Source organism: Martes martes (genome assembly GCF_963455335.1).
Source record: "Martes martes genome assembly, chromosome: 4".
Lineage (NCBI taxonomy): Eukaryota > Metazoa > Chordata > Mammalia > Carnivora > Mustelidae > Martes > Martes martes.
This window is the reverse complement of record NC_137891.1, coordinates 115,260,051-115,278,134: the sequence shown is the minus strand read 5'-3', so window position 1 is coordinate 115,278,134 and position 18,084 is coordinate 115,260,051. Positions and strand designations below refer to the sequence as shown.

At 35.1% G+C, this 18,084-nt stretch overlaps 1 protein-coding gene across 2 annotated transcripts in view; it reads right to left on the bottom strand.

Moving 5' to 3' along the window:
* Nucleotides 1-18,084, bottom strand: part of ZNF644 (zinc finger protein 644) — a 98,447-nt gene that overhangs the window by 47,749 nt on the left and 32,614 nt on the right. Inside the window, exon 2 of one of the 2 annotated variants that reach the window (XM_080800544.1) lies at nucleotides 17,290-17,350. The exons of the other annotated variant lie outside the window; for it this stretch is intronic. Within the exon in view, the coding sequence (XP_080656670.1) occupies nucleotides 17,290-17,333 (44 nt within the window). The 5' untranslated portion in view covers nucleotides 17,334-17,350. The remainder of the gene's footprint in view (nucleotides 1-17,289; nucleotides 17,351-18,084) is intronic. 2 annotated transcript variants of the gene reach the window in all.

Below are 18,084 nucleotides of genomic sequence, written 5' to 3'. Positions count from 1 at the left end.
GGTGCCTGAGTGGCTCAGTCAGTTGGACATCTGCCTTTATTTTAGCTCAGGTCATGATCTCAAGGTCCCAGGATGAAACCCCCTGGCTGGCTCCCTGTCAGGTGGGGAGTCTGCCTCTCCCTTTGCCCCCCCCCCCACCTTGTGCTCTCTCCCTCTCACTCTAAGTCCTTAAAATAAATAAATAAATAAATAAATAAATAAATAAATAAATAAATAAAAGACAAAATAGCTCTTAGAAATTATTAAATGAGGGGCACCCAGGTGGTCATAGCTGGTTGAGCATCCAACTCTTGGTTTCAGCTCAGGTGATGATCTCAGTGTCATGGGCTCCAAGCTCAGCATGGAGTCTGCTTGAGACTCTCTCCTTCTAAAATAAATAAATCTTTTATAAAAATTATTAAATGATGAATACTTGTGATATTGTGATTTATAAGAGACAGATATGGTCTTTCTCCCTGTTTCTGGCACAGTGCTCATATAACCCTTAGGAATTTCCCAAGAGTAGAGAGTTATAAAGATGTCTTTTGTTATATTAGTGAGATGGTTTTTGGAAATCACCTAAGATTGGGGACTGCTAGCCAGAGGGCACCATGCTAATATGTGGCTTACCCACCGGAACTCTGGAGGGGAGATGGGCTAGAGGCTGGGTCAACTGACTTCTGCTAGTGATTTAATCAATCCTGCAAATATAATGAAGCCACCGTACAAGCCCTAAAGGATGGGACTTGGAGAGTTTCTGGGTTGGTAAACAGGGATGTGCTGAGAAAGTGGTGAGCCTAGAGAAGACAATATAGAAAAGACAAAGGAGGATCCACACTTCTTCCCACATATCTTGGCCTATGACTCTCTTCTGTCTGTCTGTTCCTGAGTTATATCCTTTTATAATAAACTGGAAATCTAGTAAGTAAACTGGTTCCCTGAGTTCTGTGAGCTGCTGTAGCAAATTAATCAACCCACGGAGGGAATCATGGAAACCCCTGATTTACAGCCAATGGGTTTGAGATAGAGGTAACAAGGTAACAACCTGGACTTGCAACTGGCATCATAGGTCTTCCTCCACGTATATGCATAGATCAGTTCCTTTAGTTCCAATGATCTCAGTTCTTAGATCATCCTAAATAAAACAGCACCCTTAGTCACTCTTCATCCCCCTCTCTGGTTTTCTTTTTCTTCAAAGTACTTACTAATAACAGCAGATTATACAGTTATTTGTTTACTTGTTTTTTCTCCCCCACTACAAAGTAAGCATGAGGGCAAAGACTAATGATTTGTTCATTGATGTACCCCTGACATCTAAAACAGTACCTAGTGTGACTACTGTATTTGTGTAGTGTCACAAGCATAAAGAATTTTTAAAAAATTAATGCTTCCCGGCATGCTTGGGTGGCCCAGTTGGTTAAGCAGCTGCCTTCAGCTCAGGTCATGATCTCAGGATCCTGGGATCAAGCCCCACGTCAGGCTCCTTGCTCAGCAGAGAGCCTGCTTCTCCCTCTCCCTCTGCCTGCCACTCTGCCTACTTGTGCTATCTCTCTGTCAAATAAATAAATAAAATCTTTAAACAAAATAATGCATCTGTTTTCTAACTGGATCTATTGGTTCCTTTCTAATCAGTTCTTCACATCTAGAGGCAGAGTGACCTTTTCAAACTCACTACTTCTCTATGGAACCCAACATTTTTCTCTCTCACAGGACACAGTCCCAAGTCTTTATCACAGCTGAAAAGGCTTTGCTGGGTCCTGTCTACCTTTCCATCTGGTCTCACAGTTTTCAGGGATTCAGCCACTCTGGCCCTCTCTCACATTCCCCAGTGTGTCCCTTCTCATCACAAGGCCTCTGCACATGTAGTTCCTCTGATCTGGAATCCTCTGCTCTCCTCTCTCCAGCCCTCCATCACATAAACATAGTTAACTCCTAAGCTTCCTTCAGATCACGGTTCTAAATGTCACTTACTCTGGGAACCCTTCCTCAAGCACTTTGTCAAGTTCCTTTGTCATAGGCTTTTGAAGAAAAGAAGTGTTCCTTTCAGAGCTCTAATGTCTTTAAAATATTTAATTTATAACATTTTTGATTAACATATTTCTCCCAATGAACCTAAGTTCTAAAAGAATAGGAACCACGTTTTTGTTGTGTATACTGTGTTTTCAGCAACTAGAAGGTGTTTGAATACACAGACAAAGCAGGCTAACTATAAGTGAATAATAAAGCCTGTAACCAATTATGAGAATCAACAAAGCAAACTTTCTTTTTTATTAACTTTGTTTTATCCAGACACGTTGCCTGTTTCTGGATAACTGCCTCCCTCTAGCCATCTGTGTGTGCACAAGAGAAAAACTTACTTAATATTTCTACTAATTAGAATATAAGAGTAATATAAATCTTTACAACATTTGTCATTTTATCATTTTTTTTTTATGAGGAAACCTTGACACTTATAACAACCTAGATGGACCTTAAAGGCATTATGCTAAGTGAGGGGTGCCTGGGTGGCTCAGTCATTAAGCTAAGTGTTTGTCTTTGGCTCACATGAGCCCAGCGTTGTGGGATGGAGTCCTGCGTTGGGCTTCCTGCTCGGCGGGAAGCCTGCTTTCCCTTTCCTAGTCCCCTGCTTGTGTTCCCTCTCTTGCTGTGTCTCTGTCAAATATATAAAAAAATAAATAAAATCTTAAAAGAAAAAAAAAGGCATTATGCTAAGTGAAATAAATCAGAGAAAGACAAATAATGTATGACTTAAACAATATGTGGAATCTAAAAGGAAAAAAAAAATTCACAAAGAGATCAGATTTATGGTTACCAGAGGTGGGGGGGTACTGGGAGGGGGAAATTGGAGAAAGGTGACCAAAAAATACAACCTCCAGTTACAAGACAAGTAAGTACTATATATGCACTGTACAACATGATGACTACGGTTAACACTGCCATAGGATATACAGGAAAGTTGTTAAGAGTGTAAATCCTAAGAGCTCTCATCACACACAAAAAATTCTTTTTCTCTTTTTTTGCTTTTTCTATTTTATCTATGTGATGATGGATGCTAACTAAACTCATGGCAGTAATCATTTCACAATGCAGCTAAACCCCTGAACAACACAGGTTTGGACTGTGTAGGTCCAGTTTTAAGCAGTATTTCAGAGTACAGTACTATAAGTGTATTTTCTCTTCCTTACAAATTTCCTAATAACATTTTTTCTCTAGCTTATTTTATTTTAAGAACAGTATCTAACACACAAAGTATGTGTTAATTGACTCTTCATGTTATTGGTTAAGTCTTCTGATCAACAGTTGCCTGTTAGTATTTAAGTTGCTGGAGAGTCAAAAGTTATACACATGGATTTTCTACTGCAGGGCGTCAGCACCCCTAACCCCCATACCATTCAAGGGTCAACTGGATGTGACAGTCAATCTATTATGTTGTACACCTTAAACTTATATAGTGATATATGTGAAATTATATCTCAATAAAACTAAAAAAAAATAAAAAAATAACAATAGAGGGGAAAAAATCAACATGCAAAGGTCAACATAAAAAGACAATGGCCATCCTGAAAAAAACATTAAGAAAATCATACCATTTCCAAAAGCATAAAAAAATATATAGTATCGGGGTTTCTCAGTGGCACAGTTAAGTGTCCAACTCTTGATTAACTCGGGTCTCAATCTCAGGGTCATGAGTCCGAGCCCTGCCTTGGGCTCCACACTGGGTGGGGAGTCTATTTAAAAATTAATTAATTAAAAAAAATTTAGGAATAAACTCAACCTAAGAGGCTAAAGACTTGTATACTGAAAACATTTCAAAAAATTTTTTTCTTAATAAAGAAATTAAAGATGACAAAAATAAATGAAAAGACATCCAGTGTTCATGAATTAGGAGACTTAGTAACATTAAAATGTTAATAGTATTCAAAGTAGATTTAATGCAAACCTTATGACTATACCAGTAGCATTTCTTCAGACATAGGAAATTTCATTCTAAAACTTACATGGAATTTCAAGGGACCCTAAATAGCCAAAACAATCTTGAAAATGTAGAACAAAGTTACAGGTCTCATGTTTTCTGATTTTAAAAATTACCACAAAGCTACAGTAATCAAAACAGTGTGGTAGTGGCATAAAGACAGACATACTGATGAATGGACTATAATAGATAGCCCAGAAATATCCTCTCATATATAAGGTCAAACGATTCTTGACAAGGATGCCAACAACATTTAAAAGGCACAGATAGTCTTCTCAACAAATGATGCTGAGAAGCCCAAATAAACATGCAAAAGAATGAAATTGGACTCTTACTTTCAAATGTTGAATCTATTCACATACCTGGGATAAATCCTACTTATTTATAGTATATAATTGTTTTTATAAATTGTTTTGCTCAATTTGCCAATATTTTGTTGAGAATTTTTTGCATCTAGGTTCATCAGAGACATTAATCTGTAGTTTTCTTGTTTTTGTACTGTCTCTACTAGTTTTGATATCAGTGTAATATTAGCTTCATAAAATGAAATGGAAAGTGTTCTCTCTTCCACTTTCTGGAAAGGATAAGATAGAATTGGTGTTAATTCTTCTTAAAATTGTTTACAGCTTGGAATTTTCCACTGAAACTTGAATACTGGAAAAGTTACCCTTGAACCTTATCGTCTTGGTCTACAGATTTCTTTTTTTGGGAGTTTCACAATTCTAAATTCAATGTTCTTAACAGTAACTAGGTTATTAAATATAAATTTCGTATTGAATGAGTTGTGGTTGGTTGTGTTTTAAGATACTGGGCCATTTCATCCAAATTGTTAAATTTTGCCTGTAAGTTGTTCACAGTAAGCTCTTATTATCCTTTACTGTCTATAATGGTCTACAGTGATACCCTATTACATTATTAAGTTGATAATTTTTATCCACTTTCTTTTTGTCAGTCCTGCTAGAAGTTCATCAATTGTATTGATTTTTCATATAGCAGCTTTTTGTTTCAGTGATTTTTCTTTTAATTTCATTTATTTCTACTCTTAAATGTATTATTTTCTTTTTCTACTTGCTTTGGGTTTATTTTGCTTTTCATTTTCTACCATATGAACATTTTCTCTTTCCAAATGTAACATTTAATACTATAAATTCTCAGCACTGCTTTAGCTGTATTCCACATATTTTGATATGTTGTATTTTCATTTTTTTAATTTTGAGAATCTTTAAGCAATGGATTATTTAGAAGTGTGTTAATTTTCAGTCAAGAGAGATATTTCTGTTATTGATCTCTAATTTAATCCCATTATGGTCAGAGAATATACTGTGTATAAAACAATTCTTCTAAATTTGTTCAGGTTTGTTTTATTGTTGAAGATGTTGTCTAACTTCATGAGTATTTCATGGGCACTTCAATAAAATATGTATCCCATGTTGCTAGGTGGGATGTTCTATATAGGTCATTTAGATCCTGTTGCTTTACTGTGTTCAGATTTTTTATATTCTTGATGATTTTATGCCTAATAGTTGTATCAGTTGTTGAGAGGAGAATATTGAAGTCTTCAATTACAATTGTGGATTCATCTCTTCCTTTTTCAGCTTTATCAGTTTTTTTGGGGGTGTGTGTGTGTGTGTGTGTGTGTGTGTTTAGTGTAGATTATGGCTCTATTATTTGGTACATACACATTCAGGGTCATTATGTCTTCCTGGTAGACTGATGCTTTTATTATTACTTAATCTCCTCTTGGTCCCTGGTAATTTTCTTTGTTCTGAAGTCTACTTTATCATAATTTAATGTAACCATCCTTGCTTCTTTTTTAGGTTAATGGCTGCATGGTATAGTCTTTTGTATCTTTTTCAGCCAATTTATGTCACTGAATTTGAAGTAAATTTCTTGTAAGCTACATATAGTATGGCTGTACATCTTTTATCCACTCTGTCATTTTCTTTATTTTGATGGATGTATTTATACCATTTACATTTAAAGTAACTTCCAACCTACAGATTAAATGTTCCTATTAACCTGTGGCAGGTATGACTGTGTTAGAAAAGCCCACTTGAAAACGACACGAATACTGTCTCAGTATAGAGAATGTCAATAAAGAGATAAAAATGCACAGAGCCCAAGAGACCTGTAGACACCATCAAGTTTACCAACCTATTTATAATGAGACACAAAGGAGAAAGAGGTGAAAGAATATTTCAAAAAATAATGACGATAAATATCCAAAACTTGATAAAAGACATGAAACTAAACAGCCAACAAACTCAACAAACTCCAAGTAGGAAAACTCAAAATAGATCCAGACTAAATCATATTAACATAAAATGGTCAAAACACAAACACAAAGGATGAATAATAAAAGCAGCAGGAGAGAAGCAATTAGTCACATACATTGGGTCCTAGGAAGACAAAAAGCTAATTTCTCATCAAATACCAGGGAGGCTACAAAGCATCAACATAATGAAGTGCTAAAAGAAAAAACTTTTTAACCAAAAATTCAATACCCACCAAAATTATCCTTCAAAAAAAGGGGGAAATTAAGATAGGCTCAGCAAAAGAGAAGCTGAAGAGAGTTAACCACTAGAAGACCTGCCCCACAAGAAATGTTAAAGTGAATCCTTCAGGCTACAGAACACACTATACGGTAACTCAAAGCTATAAAAAGAAGTAAAAACAACAGTAAAGACAACTACATAGGCAAACCTAAAAGCCAATACTACTGTGTAAAGTAACTTGGGACAGTAACACCAAAACAGAAAAGGGATGGAGCTGTATAGATAAGTCTTTACACTACGGACACAAAGCTGGTATTAATTTAAACTAGATTACTGTAATCTTAAAATGTTAACTGTAATTACCAAGGTAAACACAATAACTAAAAAATATACATAAAAGGAAATAAGAAGAAAGTAAAAATGATGCATAACACAAAGATCAATTAACAAACCCCCAAAACCAGTAAGGGATAGAACAGCCACACAGATTTTGAATAAGGAAATAGAGAACTTGATTAACACTACAGACCAATTGAACCTAACAGACATATACAGAATAATCTACCCAAAAAGAGCAGAATATACTTTCTTTTCAAAGTATGCACAGAACATTTTTTAGGACAGACCACGTTAGGCCACAAAACAAGTCATAAAAATTCAAGATTGAAATGATACAAATACCTTTTCTGACCACAAAGGAATGAAATTAGAAATCAGCACAAAGAAAACCGGAAATCCACAAATCGGTGAAAATTTAACATTCTTAAACAGCCAAAGGGTCAAAACAAAGAAAAAAAGGGAAATTAGAAAATACCTTGAGACATGGGGCACCTGAGTGACTCAGTGGGTTAAAGCCTCTGCCTTCATCTCAGGTCATGATCCCAGGGTCCTGGGATGGAGCCCCGCATTGGGCTCTCTGCTCAGCAGGAAGCCTGCTTTCCGCCCTCCCCTCCGTACCCCCCTTGCCCCCCCCCCGCCTGCCTCTCTGCCTCCTAGTGATCTTTGTCAAATAAATAAATAAAATCTTTAATAAAAAGAAAGAAAATACCTTGATACAAATGAAAATGAAAACACAACAAACCAAAACTTGAGGGACACAATGAAAGCAATGCTAACAGATAATTAAACAGTTGTAAATACTTAGATTAAAAAAGAAAAAAGATCTTAAATCAATAACCTAATTTTACAATTCTAGAAATTAGAAAAGGAAAACATTAACCCAAGGCTAGAAGAAGCAAATAATAAAGATTAGAGCAATGATAAATGGCATAGAGAACACAAAAACGATAGGAAAAAAACCCAGTGAAACAAAGGTTGGCTTTATGAAAAGATCAACAAAATCAACAAGCCCTCTGTTAGGAATTAATTAAGAAAAAAAAAGATTCAATTAAATTAGAAATAAAAGGGGATGTTATAAACAATGTCACAGAAGTAAAGAGGATTACAAAAAAAAATACTAGGAACAACTGTACACCAAAAAACTGGATAACCAACAAGAAATGGATAAATTTCTAGGAACATGCAACCTACAAAGACTGAATCATGAAACAATAAAAAAAAAAAATGAACAGATCTATAACTAGTAAGGAAACTGAAGCACTAATCAAATCCCATTCTTCCAAAAAGGAAAGTCCAAGACTAAATTGCTTCACTGGAGAGTTCTACCAATTATCTAAAGAATTAACACCAATTCTCTTGAAACTCTCCCCAAAAAATTGAAAAGGAGGAAACATTTCCAAGCTCATTCAATGGGGCCAGCATTACCCTGGTCTAACCAAAGTCAGACAAAGACAAAAAAACTATAGACCAGTATCTTTGATGAATATTGATACCAAAAAATTCTGAACAACCTAAAAGCAAACTGATTTCAAAAGCACACCAAAAGGATTATTACACCATGAGTAAGTGGGATTTTTCACTGGAATGCAAAGATGACTGAACATATGAAAGTCAATCAGTATAATATACCACACACTAACAGAATGAACAAACACAACATAAATCATCTCAATTGATGCAGAAAAAACATTTAACAAAATGCGACACCATTTCTTGATAAACAAAACTCAATAAACTAGAATAGAAGAAATCTACCTCAACATAATGAAGTCCATTTATAAAAAAACACAAGAGCTAAAATCATACTCAGTGGTGAAATACTGAAAACTTTTCCTCTAACACAAAGAATAAGACAAGACCATCTGCTCTTGCTACTCCTATCAAACATAGTACAGGAAGTCCTAGCGAGAGCAGTCAGGCAAGAAAAAAAAATTCAAATTAGAAAAAAAAAATTATCTCTTTTCATAGACAACATGACCTAGTGCAGAAAACAAACAAAAAAAAAAACCCACCAAAAAAACTGTTGTAACTAATAAACAAATTCACCAATATAAAATTAACACACGAAAATCAGTTGTGTCTATACATTAACAATAAGCAGCCTAAAAAAATTAACAATCTCATTTACAAAACCATCAACAAGAATAAAAAACTTAGGAATAAACTTAACCAAGGAGTTGAAAGATTTGTGCACTGAAAACCACAGAAAAAATGCTGAAAAAAGTTAAAAAAAAAAAAACCCACAAATGGAAAAATATTCAGTGTTCAAGTATTGGGAGACTTAATATTAAGATGTCCGTATTATCCAAAGCAATCAACAGATTCAACATAATCACTATCAAATTCCCAGTGGCTTTTTTTCTTTTTTAGCAGAAGTAGATAAATTCACCCTAAAATTCAAATATTAAGAGCTCCCGGGGCACTCTGCCTTCAGTTCAGGTCATGATCCCTGGGTCCTGGGGTCGAGCCCCGCATAGGCTGCCCTGCTCAGTGGGGAGCCTGCTACTCCCTCTCCCATTCCGGTTCCCCCTGCTTATGTTCCCTCTCTCGCTGGCCCTCCCCCTGTCAAATAAATAAATAAACTCTTAAAAAAAAAAAATCAAGAGATCTCAAGGGAAAGCAATTTTGAAAAAGAACAACAAAGTTGCATGTCTCACATTTATTAATTTAAAAATAAATTTACAATGCTACAGTAATCAAAACACTCTGGTAATGGCATAGAGACAAACAGATCAAAGGAACAGAAGACAGACCCTGGAAATACACTCACAAAACAGTCAAATCTCTGCCAAGAATGTCGAGACCATTCAATGAAAAATGGACAGACTCTTCAACAAATGGTGCTGGGAAAACTGGATAAACACATACAAAAGGCTGAAGTTTACACCATAAATAAAACTTAACTCACTATGAATCAAAGAGCTAAATATAAGACCTAAAACTATAAAACTCCCAGGAGAAAACATAGAGGAAAAAGTTTTGTGACATCATCAAACTTGACAATAAGTTCTTGGATACAGAAAGCAGAGACAACAAAACAGAAATAGACAAATGGAAGTACACCAAACTTAAAAACTTCTGTGTATCAAAGCACACAATCAACTGAGTCAATAGGCAGGTGATCTACAGCATGGGAGAAAATATTACCAAACTATAGATATAAGTATTTAATGTCTAGAAAATATTAAAAAATTCTTACAAAACAAAACCCCCCCAAATAACCCAATTAAAATTTGAGTTGAATAGATGTTTCTCTAAATATGCTCTAAAAATGGCCAAGAAACATGAAAAAATGCCCATGATTAATCATCAGAGAAATGCAAATCGAAACCATAAGGTATCACTGCACATCCATTAGGATGGTTGTGATAACAGAAAATGACAAATGTTGGTTAAGGTGTGTGCACTGTTGGTGGGACTGTAAAGTGGTGAAAAAACAGTATGGACATTCCTGGAAAACTTAGAAATGGAACTATCATATGATCCAGCAATAATACGTTGAGGTATATATTCGAAAAAATTTAAAGAGTCTTGAAGAATATTTGCACACCCATGTTCATAACAGCACTATTCACAATAGCCAAGAAATGAAGCAATCCAATGTCTACTGATGGATGAATCAATAAAGGAAATGTGGTATACGATATGGATGAACCTTAAGAACATTACACAGAATGAAACAAGTCAGTCCCCAAAAGACTAATACTGTATGATTCCACCTATATGAGTTATCTAAAGTAGTCAAATTCATGAAAACAGAAAGTAGAATGTGATCACCAATGGCTGGGGAAAGGGGTAAAAAGGGAATTTGCTGTTTAATGGGTACACAGTCTCAGATTTGCAAGATGAAGTTCTGGATATCTGTTTCATAACAGTGTGAATATACTTAATACTACTGAACCATACACTTATAAAATGATTAAGATGCACATAGCAGCACTATTCAAAATAGACTAAAGGTGTAAGCAACCCAAATGTCCATCCAAAGATGAACAGGTAGAGAATCTATAGCATACTCATACAATAAAATATTATTCAGGCATAAAAAGAAATATGAGGGTGCTTGAGTGGCTCAGTCGGTTAAGTGTCCGACTCTTGGTATTGGCTCAGGTCATGATCTCATGGGTCCTGAGATGGAGCCCTGGGAAGGGCTCCCAGCTCGGCAAGCAGTCTGAAGATTCTCTCCTTCTGCCTCTCCTCCCACCACTCATGCATGCACTCTCTCTAAAACAAATAAATAAATCTTTAAAAAAAGAAAAAAGGGAAAGAATGAAGCACCTACATACTACAACATGGATGAACCTCGAAAATGTTATGCTGCATCTGGCTGGCTCAGTAGACAGAGTGTGCGGCTCTTGATCTCAGGGTTGTGAGTCCGAGCCCCATGATGGAGTAGAGCTTACTTAAAAAATTAAAATTAGGGGCACCTGGGTGGCTCAGTGGGTTTAGCCTCTGCCTTCGGCTCAGGTCATGATCTCGGGGTCCTGAGATCAAGCCCCGCATGGGGCTCTCTGCTAGGCGGGGAGCTTGCTTCTCCCTCCCTCTCTGCCTGCCTCTCCGACTACTTGTGATCTCTCTCTCTCTCTCTCTCTCTGTCAGATAAGTAAATAAAATCTTTAAAAAAATTAAAATTAAAAAAATTTATTATTGAGGCTCCTCGGTGGCTCAGTTGGTTAAGTAAGCATCTAACTTCCACTTAGGTCATGATCTCAGGGTCCTGGGTTCGAGCCCCACATCAGGCTCTCCACTCATCAAGGAATAATCTTCTCCCTCTCCCTCTGCCCCTTAGCCTGCTCATGCTTGCTCACGTGCTCTCTAATAAATAAATAAAATATTTAAAAACAAACAAAACACTCCAAAAAGAACCAATATTATGGCTAAGTGAAAGAAGCTAGATATTAAGTGTTACATGCTGTATAATTCCTTTTATATGAAATATCCAGGACCGGTAAAGTCATAGAGATAAAAAGCAGATTAGTGGTTTCCAGGGACTAGAGGGGAGGAAGGAATGAGGACTGATTGCTTAATGGGTTTCCCTGGGTATGATGAAATATAATGGAACTAGTTAGAGGTGATAATTGCACAATACTGCAAATCTAAAAAGTCACTCAATTTTTTACTTTAAAATTAATAATATATTTTAGGTGAGTTCTATCTTGGAAAAAAATCAACTGTATTTCCATATACTAACAATGAACATACAGAATCTGAAATTAAAATCACAGTGCTACCTCCAAAAAAACCAAAATATGTAATAAACTGAGCCTCATGAAAATTTAGAACTTTAAAGATGCTGTTAAGAAGATAAAAACACAAATTATAGACTGGAATGGGAGAAAGTACTTAGAAAAACCCTATCTAACAAAGGAAGAGTAGAATACATAATTCTCAAAGCAACAGTAAAAAATAATAAACAATCCAACTAGACAATGAGCAAAAGACATGAATAGGCATTTCACCTAAGAGAAGATAAAAATGCACATAATCACTTGAAAAGATGTTGAGCATCATTAGTCATTAGGGAAATGTAAATTTAAAACACAATGAGAGCTCTCTCAAGTTTGCAACCATATAGTGAAATGCACCAAGAAGGTCAGAATCATAGGTAAATACGGGACCCATTATGGTCCCTCACTCAGGAAAATGGTGAGGAGTGAAATAGGTCAGTGTGCCAAATACACCTGCTCCCTCTGTGGCAAAACCAAGAGGAAAAGACAAGCAGTCAGGATCTGGTATTGTGGTTCCTACATGAAAAGAGCAGCCAGTGGTGCCTGGACCTACCATTACAACACCACTCCTGCTGTCACAGTGAAGTGCGCCATCAGTAGACTGAAGGAGTTGAAAGACAAGTAGAAGCTCCACCATTTGTAACACTGCTAGCCCATAATAAATGGGTTAATTCTATTAACAAAACTACTTTGGCTTGTTGTTATATTTATTAATTGGATGTTCTGACTTGCATTGCATTAATTTTGCTTTCTCAAAAGACTTGGAAATGTAAAATCCTTCTTAAAAAATGCACCAATAAATACCACTTTTCACTGATTAGACTGGCATGGATTAAAACATGAGTTAATAATACTTGGTGGGGTGTGGAGAAAGATATTCTCAAACACTGCTAACAAAAATATTAAGTGATACAATTTCATTGCAATTTTGCAGTATCAGAGATTAAAGTGCACATATACACTCACCCAGCAATCCATTGCTACAAATTATCTTACATTCTCACACAATTCCAATAATGTAGTGAAGACTATTTATTGCAGCACTGCATATACAAGCAAAAAGCCTTTAGATTTACCGAAGTGTCTCTATCAACAAGGAAACAATTATATTAAATGTAATCCATATATGGAAAAAAGTCCAAGATATACTGGCAAATGGAAAGAGAAAGATGCAGAATACATATCAACTATTTCTGATAATTTACAGGGAACACAGTGCTGGGTGAGAGAGTTTACTCATTCTAAACATCTATATACTATTTGCTCATACATAAATAAGTGTATGTGACTTCCATTAAAAAAAAATAAAATTTCAGGGGCGCCTGGGTGGCTCAGTGGGTTAAAGCCTCTGCCTTTGGCTCGGGTCATTATCTCAGGGTCCTGAGATGGAGCCCCGAGTTGGGCTCTCTGCTCAGCAGGGAGCCTGCTTCCCTTCCTCTCTCTCTGCCTGCCTCTCTGCCTAGTTGTGGTCTCTGTCTGTCAAACGAATAAATAAAAACCTTAAAAAAAAAAACAAAATTTCAAAAATACTAAATGCTACTTGGTAATATATTTGAAAAAGGTCAAAAGTGCACTGTGCAATCTCATCTAGAATGAAGAACAAATTTTTTTAAATTTAAGTCTTATTCACATTGCAACAAAGGTCATCACATAACTACATTGCTACTAAAGAGAGTGAAGCACAGAGAGCTTAATTTGAAAATGAAGGAAATGAGCTAATATAAGGTAAGTATATATAAAGAACTTCAAATCCTTGGATTCAGGGACTCTGTAAAATGGAAAAAGCAGTGGCTGACCATATAAAATATTGAAGCACAGAATGAAGACGAAGAGTCTGAAACTGAGGTATATCTATCTGTGAAGAGAAACTAGCCTAAAATCTTTCAAATACACGTAAGTCAAACAACCTGAAGGTTATATTTCTCTGAATACTCAAATTTTATCAACAAGAAAACTAAACATACTTCACATCAATGATGAAATAAAACAAATAACTGAAGTTCTAACATTTGATAAGAATCTATGTCTAAGAAAATCCTTGTAGGGATCTGAAGAAACAGCATGAGATGGGGTCAATGTCCAACTCTGTATTCAACCTTTATGGCAGAAGTTGTAGAAAGGAAAAGCAACAAATTGATCCCAGTGGGGAAGAACCTCTCCTTGCTTTGGACTTGCTAGCAGGCATAAAAATCCCCTAGGTGACTACAATGGCCAACCCAACAAGCCTAATTTCAAGAAAAAAACTAGTGTAAAGTACTTTATAATATTTTAAAAGTTTAAGAAAGCATATTATTTATATATTACAGACCTACAATGATAAAAACAAATTTTTAAAATTTCATCAAACAGCAAGCTTCCTAAGCTATAAAAATAAAAAATGTTATCACAATTCCAGACTATGATTCAATTTCCTTCTCTACTCCCAATTTCTTTTTTACCTTTAGGAAAATGAGTTTTCTTTATAGATGTGACCAGTCTTCCTAGCCTTCTACTTGTATTAATCTAATACATCCTTTAAAATCTTTAAAGAAATAACTAGCACAAACTCACAAAAAGAATACTGTTAGTAGCAAGCACTCCAATTTCTATGACATGGGATAATGCCTTCATTTGAAAAGAGTAATCAAAACCAACACAGTTTTCCTTAAGGTCTCAACTAAGAACATTACTCGCCATTTTTTTTAACTGGATTGAAAGAAGACTTGGGCGATATTTTAGGGCTACAATGCTGCTTCCGTATTGTCCCCATTGGCTCCTTCCTACAGCCCAACAGCAACTGTGCCAATGTCCTCATCCCATTCCAGCCAGTATTCTGAATCCCCAGATGACTGAGAGAGAATTAGCTCATTGTTCCATGTTTTACAAAATTCACTAAGTACACAGTACTCTGGCATTGTGCTACTAAGATAAGTTCAACATTGATGGTGTCTACCTTCAAGGGGCTCACAGTCCAGTAAAGAAAACACTCTACTGCAGTAATGGCCAGGTCTGGCCCAAAGGATAAGATTTCAGGAGATATTTCAAGAGATAAGCTGATGAGCAGGAGGAAGGACAATGATGGTTGGCGGAGGTGAGAGGCTGGGGAAGAGTGACAACATATAATCAGGACTAAAACTAAGCATAAGAAACATCAGACTTAGTTTATTCAGATAATTCTAGGCATTCTGGAATAGCTGCAGTGAGACCATTGTATGCCAAGTCATGGAGCTTACATTTTATTGTGCAGGTGATAGGGAAACAGTAAAGAGGACAACTAGAGGAAGGAAAATAGTATAGAATGCTGGAAAGTGAGGTCAGAGAATAGAAGAATCTAATAAACAAAATTACAGAGAGAATACATAAAAAATCTGTAACACGGTCATACAATGGAATAGTACTCAGTAATAAAAAATAATGAACTACTGATACTCATACAATAAGATGTATGTTGATTGAAAAAAGCCACATATTAACTAATGCATATTATATAATTCTATACACATAAAATTCAAGAACAGGCAAAACTAAGCTATGCTGATAAAATTCAGAAATTTTACCTCAGGAGGAGAAGGCTATTGGACTGGAAAGGGAAGGGAATGAGGAACTTTCTGAGCAATGAAAATGTTCTACATCTTCATCTCTATGGTAGTTACATGTGTGAACATATATGTAAAAACCTCATTCAGCTCTATACTTTAAATTTTACCATACACAAATTACAACTTAATTTATATAAAAATGCAAGTTATACATTTGCATTAAGTTCTATGCAAAAAATGCATAATTGTGGTAGAACAGGGTCAGAATATGTTAAACCAGTGTCATCCCTTAAGCGATATCTGACATAAGAAATCAGAATAAAGGTTCTAACACACTGTATATTCAATTAACAAATAAAATCCCTATAAGACCTTAAGTACAAGTTCTTTTTCCCTACAGAAGATATATAGGCAAGTGTTCCTTATAATAGATGTTGTGGAGATAATTCACTCTTCCTAAAGAAAAGAAATAGCTCATTATAAACCAAAAAAGTAAAAATTTTCTACACAGGAGTACCTACCTTACAAAAGTACTATAAAGATTAACAAGGCATGAGAAACAGTTAACACAACATACGGCACAATCACTACAATTACTATTATATAATAGCAATAAAACGGAAACTCTCCTTCAAATTATGCCTAAACCACTTACTAAGAACACACTGTTTAACTGCTATCACTCAACTACAGCACTTCTCATTCTAGATTTTTAATTTTCCTTTTTTTAACTTTGAGATCAGCAAGTTTCCAACAGCTTAAACATCTGGTTAGATTAGAGAAAGACCAAGTTAACTACAATTTAAGTATTCTTTTTAATCTGTTTATATCCTGAAACCATGTTCATTTGCCAAAAGACAGTAAGTCTTTTTAACATCTGAACAGTTTATATTATTAAAATGCATTCTTTCAGAGTGCCTGGGTGGCTCAGTTGGTTAAGTAACTGCCTTCGGCTCAGGTCATGAACCTAGAGTCCCAGGATCAGGTCCTACATCAGGCTCCCTGCTTGGTGGGGAGTTTGCTTCTCCCACTGACCTCTCCCCTCTCACACTCTGTCTCATTCTCTCTCTCTCTCAAATAAATAAATAAAACCTAACACACACACACACACACACACACCCCCAAAAAACATTCTTTCACATATCAGACCAAAAAAGTACATGATCACAATTCAATTTCCTGAAAGTCAACAGTCTTGAAAAAAAGAATGCAAATCAGATTGCTAAATTAGAAAAGTCATTCAATGGCTTTGACCAATTCAATGACCAATAGAGATACTCTTTGAAACAATCATTTATATTCAGAACATTATATTAATATAAAGAAGTCACAATTTGGCAAATTTAATCAATTTATGGAAGTACTCCATTAATCAAAATAAGTAACATTCACAAAAGCAAAAACTACTCGAGCACTATAATCCACTGAGAACATTGAAGCATGCAGCAAATCTCTTACTGAACTGTTTTCTGAATAGCTAAACCAAACACCAACTCAATTTTCTCACATATTTAATAGTCACATACTTAAGTTAAATTCAACATAAAGGAAGGAAAACTAAGAGCACAATTTGATGACTCTATTGTTACTCCCACCAAATCAACTGGAGCAAGTACCTCAAAGTCAATTCTTTGTATTTTCAAAATTTTATTGAAAAACTCATTAAATCTGAACTTGAAGGCAGAGTTTTAAAACATAACTTTTGCTATTATTCCTACTTTGATATATAACATTTAACAAAGTAGTCTTCTACTTACCTAAATTTTGTCTTATTAACATCTCGTTGCAAAAACAATCTCATTCGAAATTAACTCAAACCTGAAAGAATACATGTAAAGACCATCATTTAATTTTTGTGTCAGGTATGAATAAGTACATCTATGATACACTTACTCTTTGAAATTAAAAATCACAAATCAAGTTATTTTGACATAATGTGTCCAAAAAAGTGGTTCAACTAAAACATGATTATATTATACTTTTAGGAAACTTGCTAAATACCACTTTTTAAATGAACAATAATCTATTCAAATGACAAACTTTCTAGTTTTCTTTAAAAAAATTTGTGATAACTTATTTTCATTAATTTTAATAGTATAGCAATTAAAATCAGTATTTGTTAATAAAACACACACTTCTATCTAGATGCTTATCTACTACTATTACATATACACCAAAAAGTACGCCAAAAAGCTGAAGAACAAAAAAGTATGAGATGGCATAAAAGTATATACTAACAATAAATACAATAATGGCTAACAGTGATTAAATACTAAATGCCAAGGACCATTATTCTAGAGGATAGTACATATTGATACTCTCCTGCTTCTTCAATTTAATTCACAATCTAGTGTAATAGCTATCCCAACATTCCACTGAAAATTGACTTGAAAAATCTACCCCTAATTTTATCACATTCCATAAATTCTGAAAACTCAGTATGTCTCATCCTGTACTCTACACATCTTCCCCAACCTGAAACTAACTTATTCTTTTGCATTCTTATTCACAAAAAATGGCACCACCATACCTACTGCCATTCTCGCCTAGAT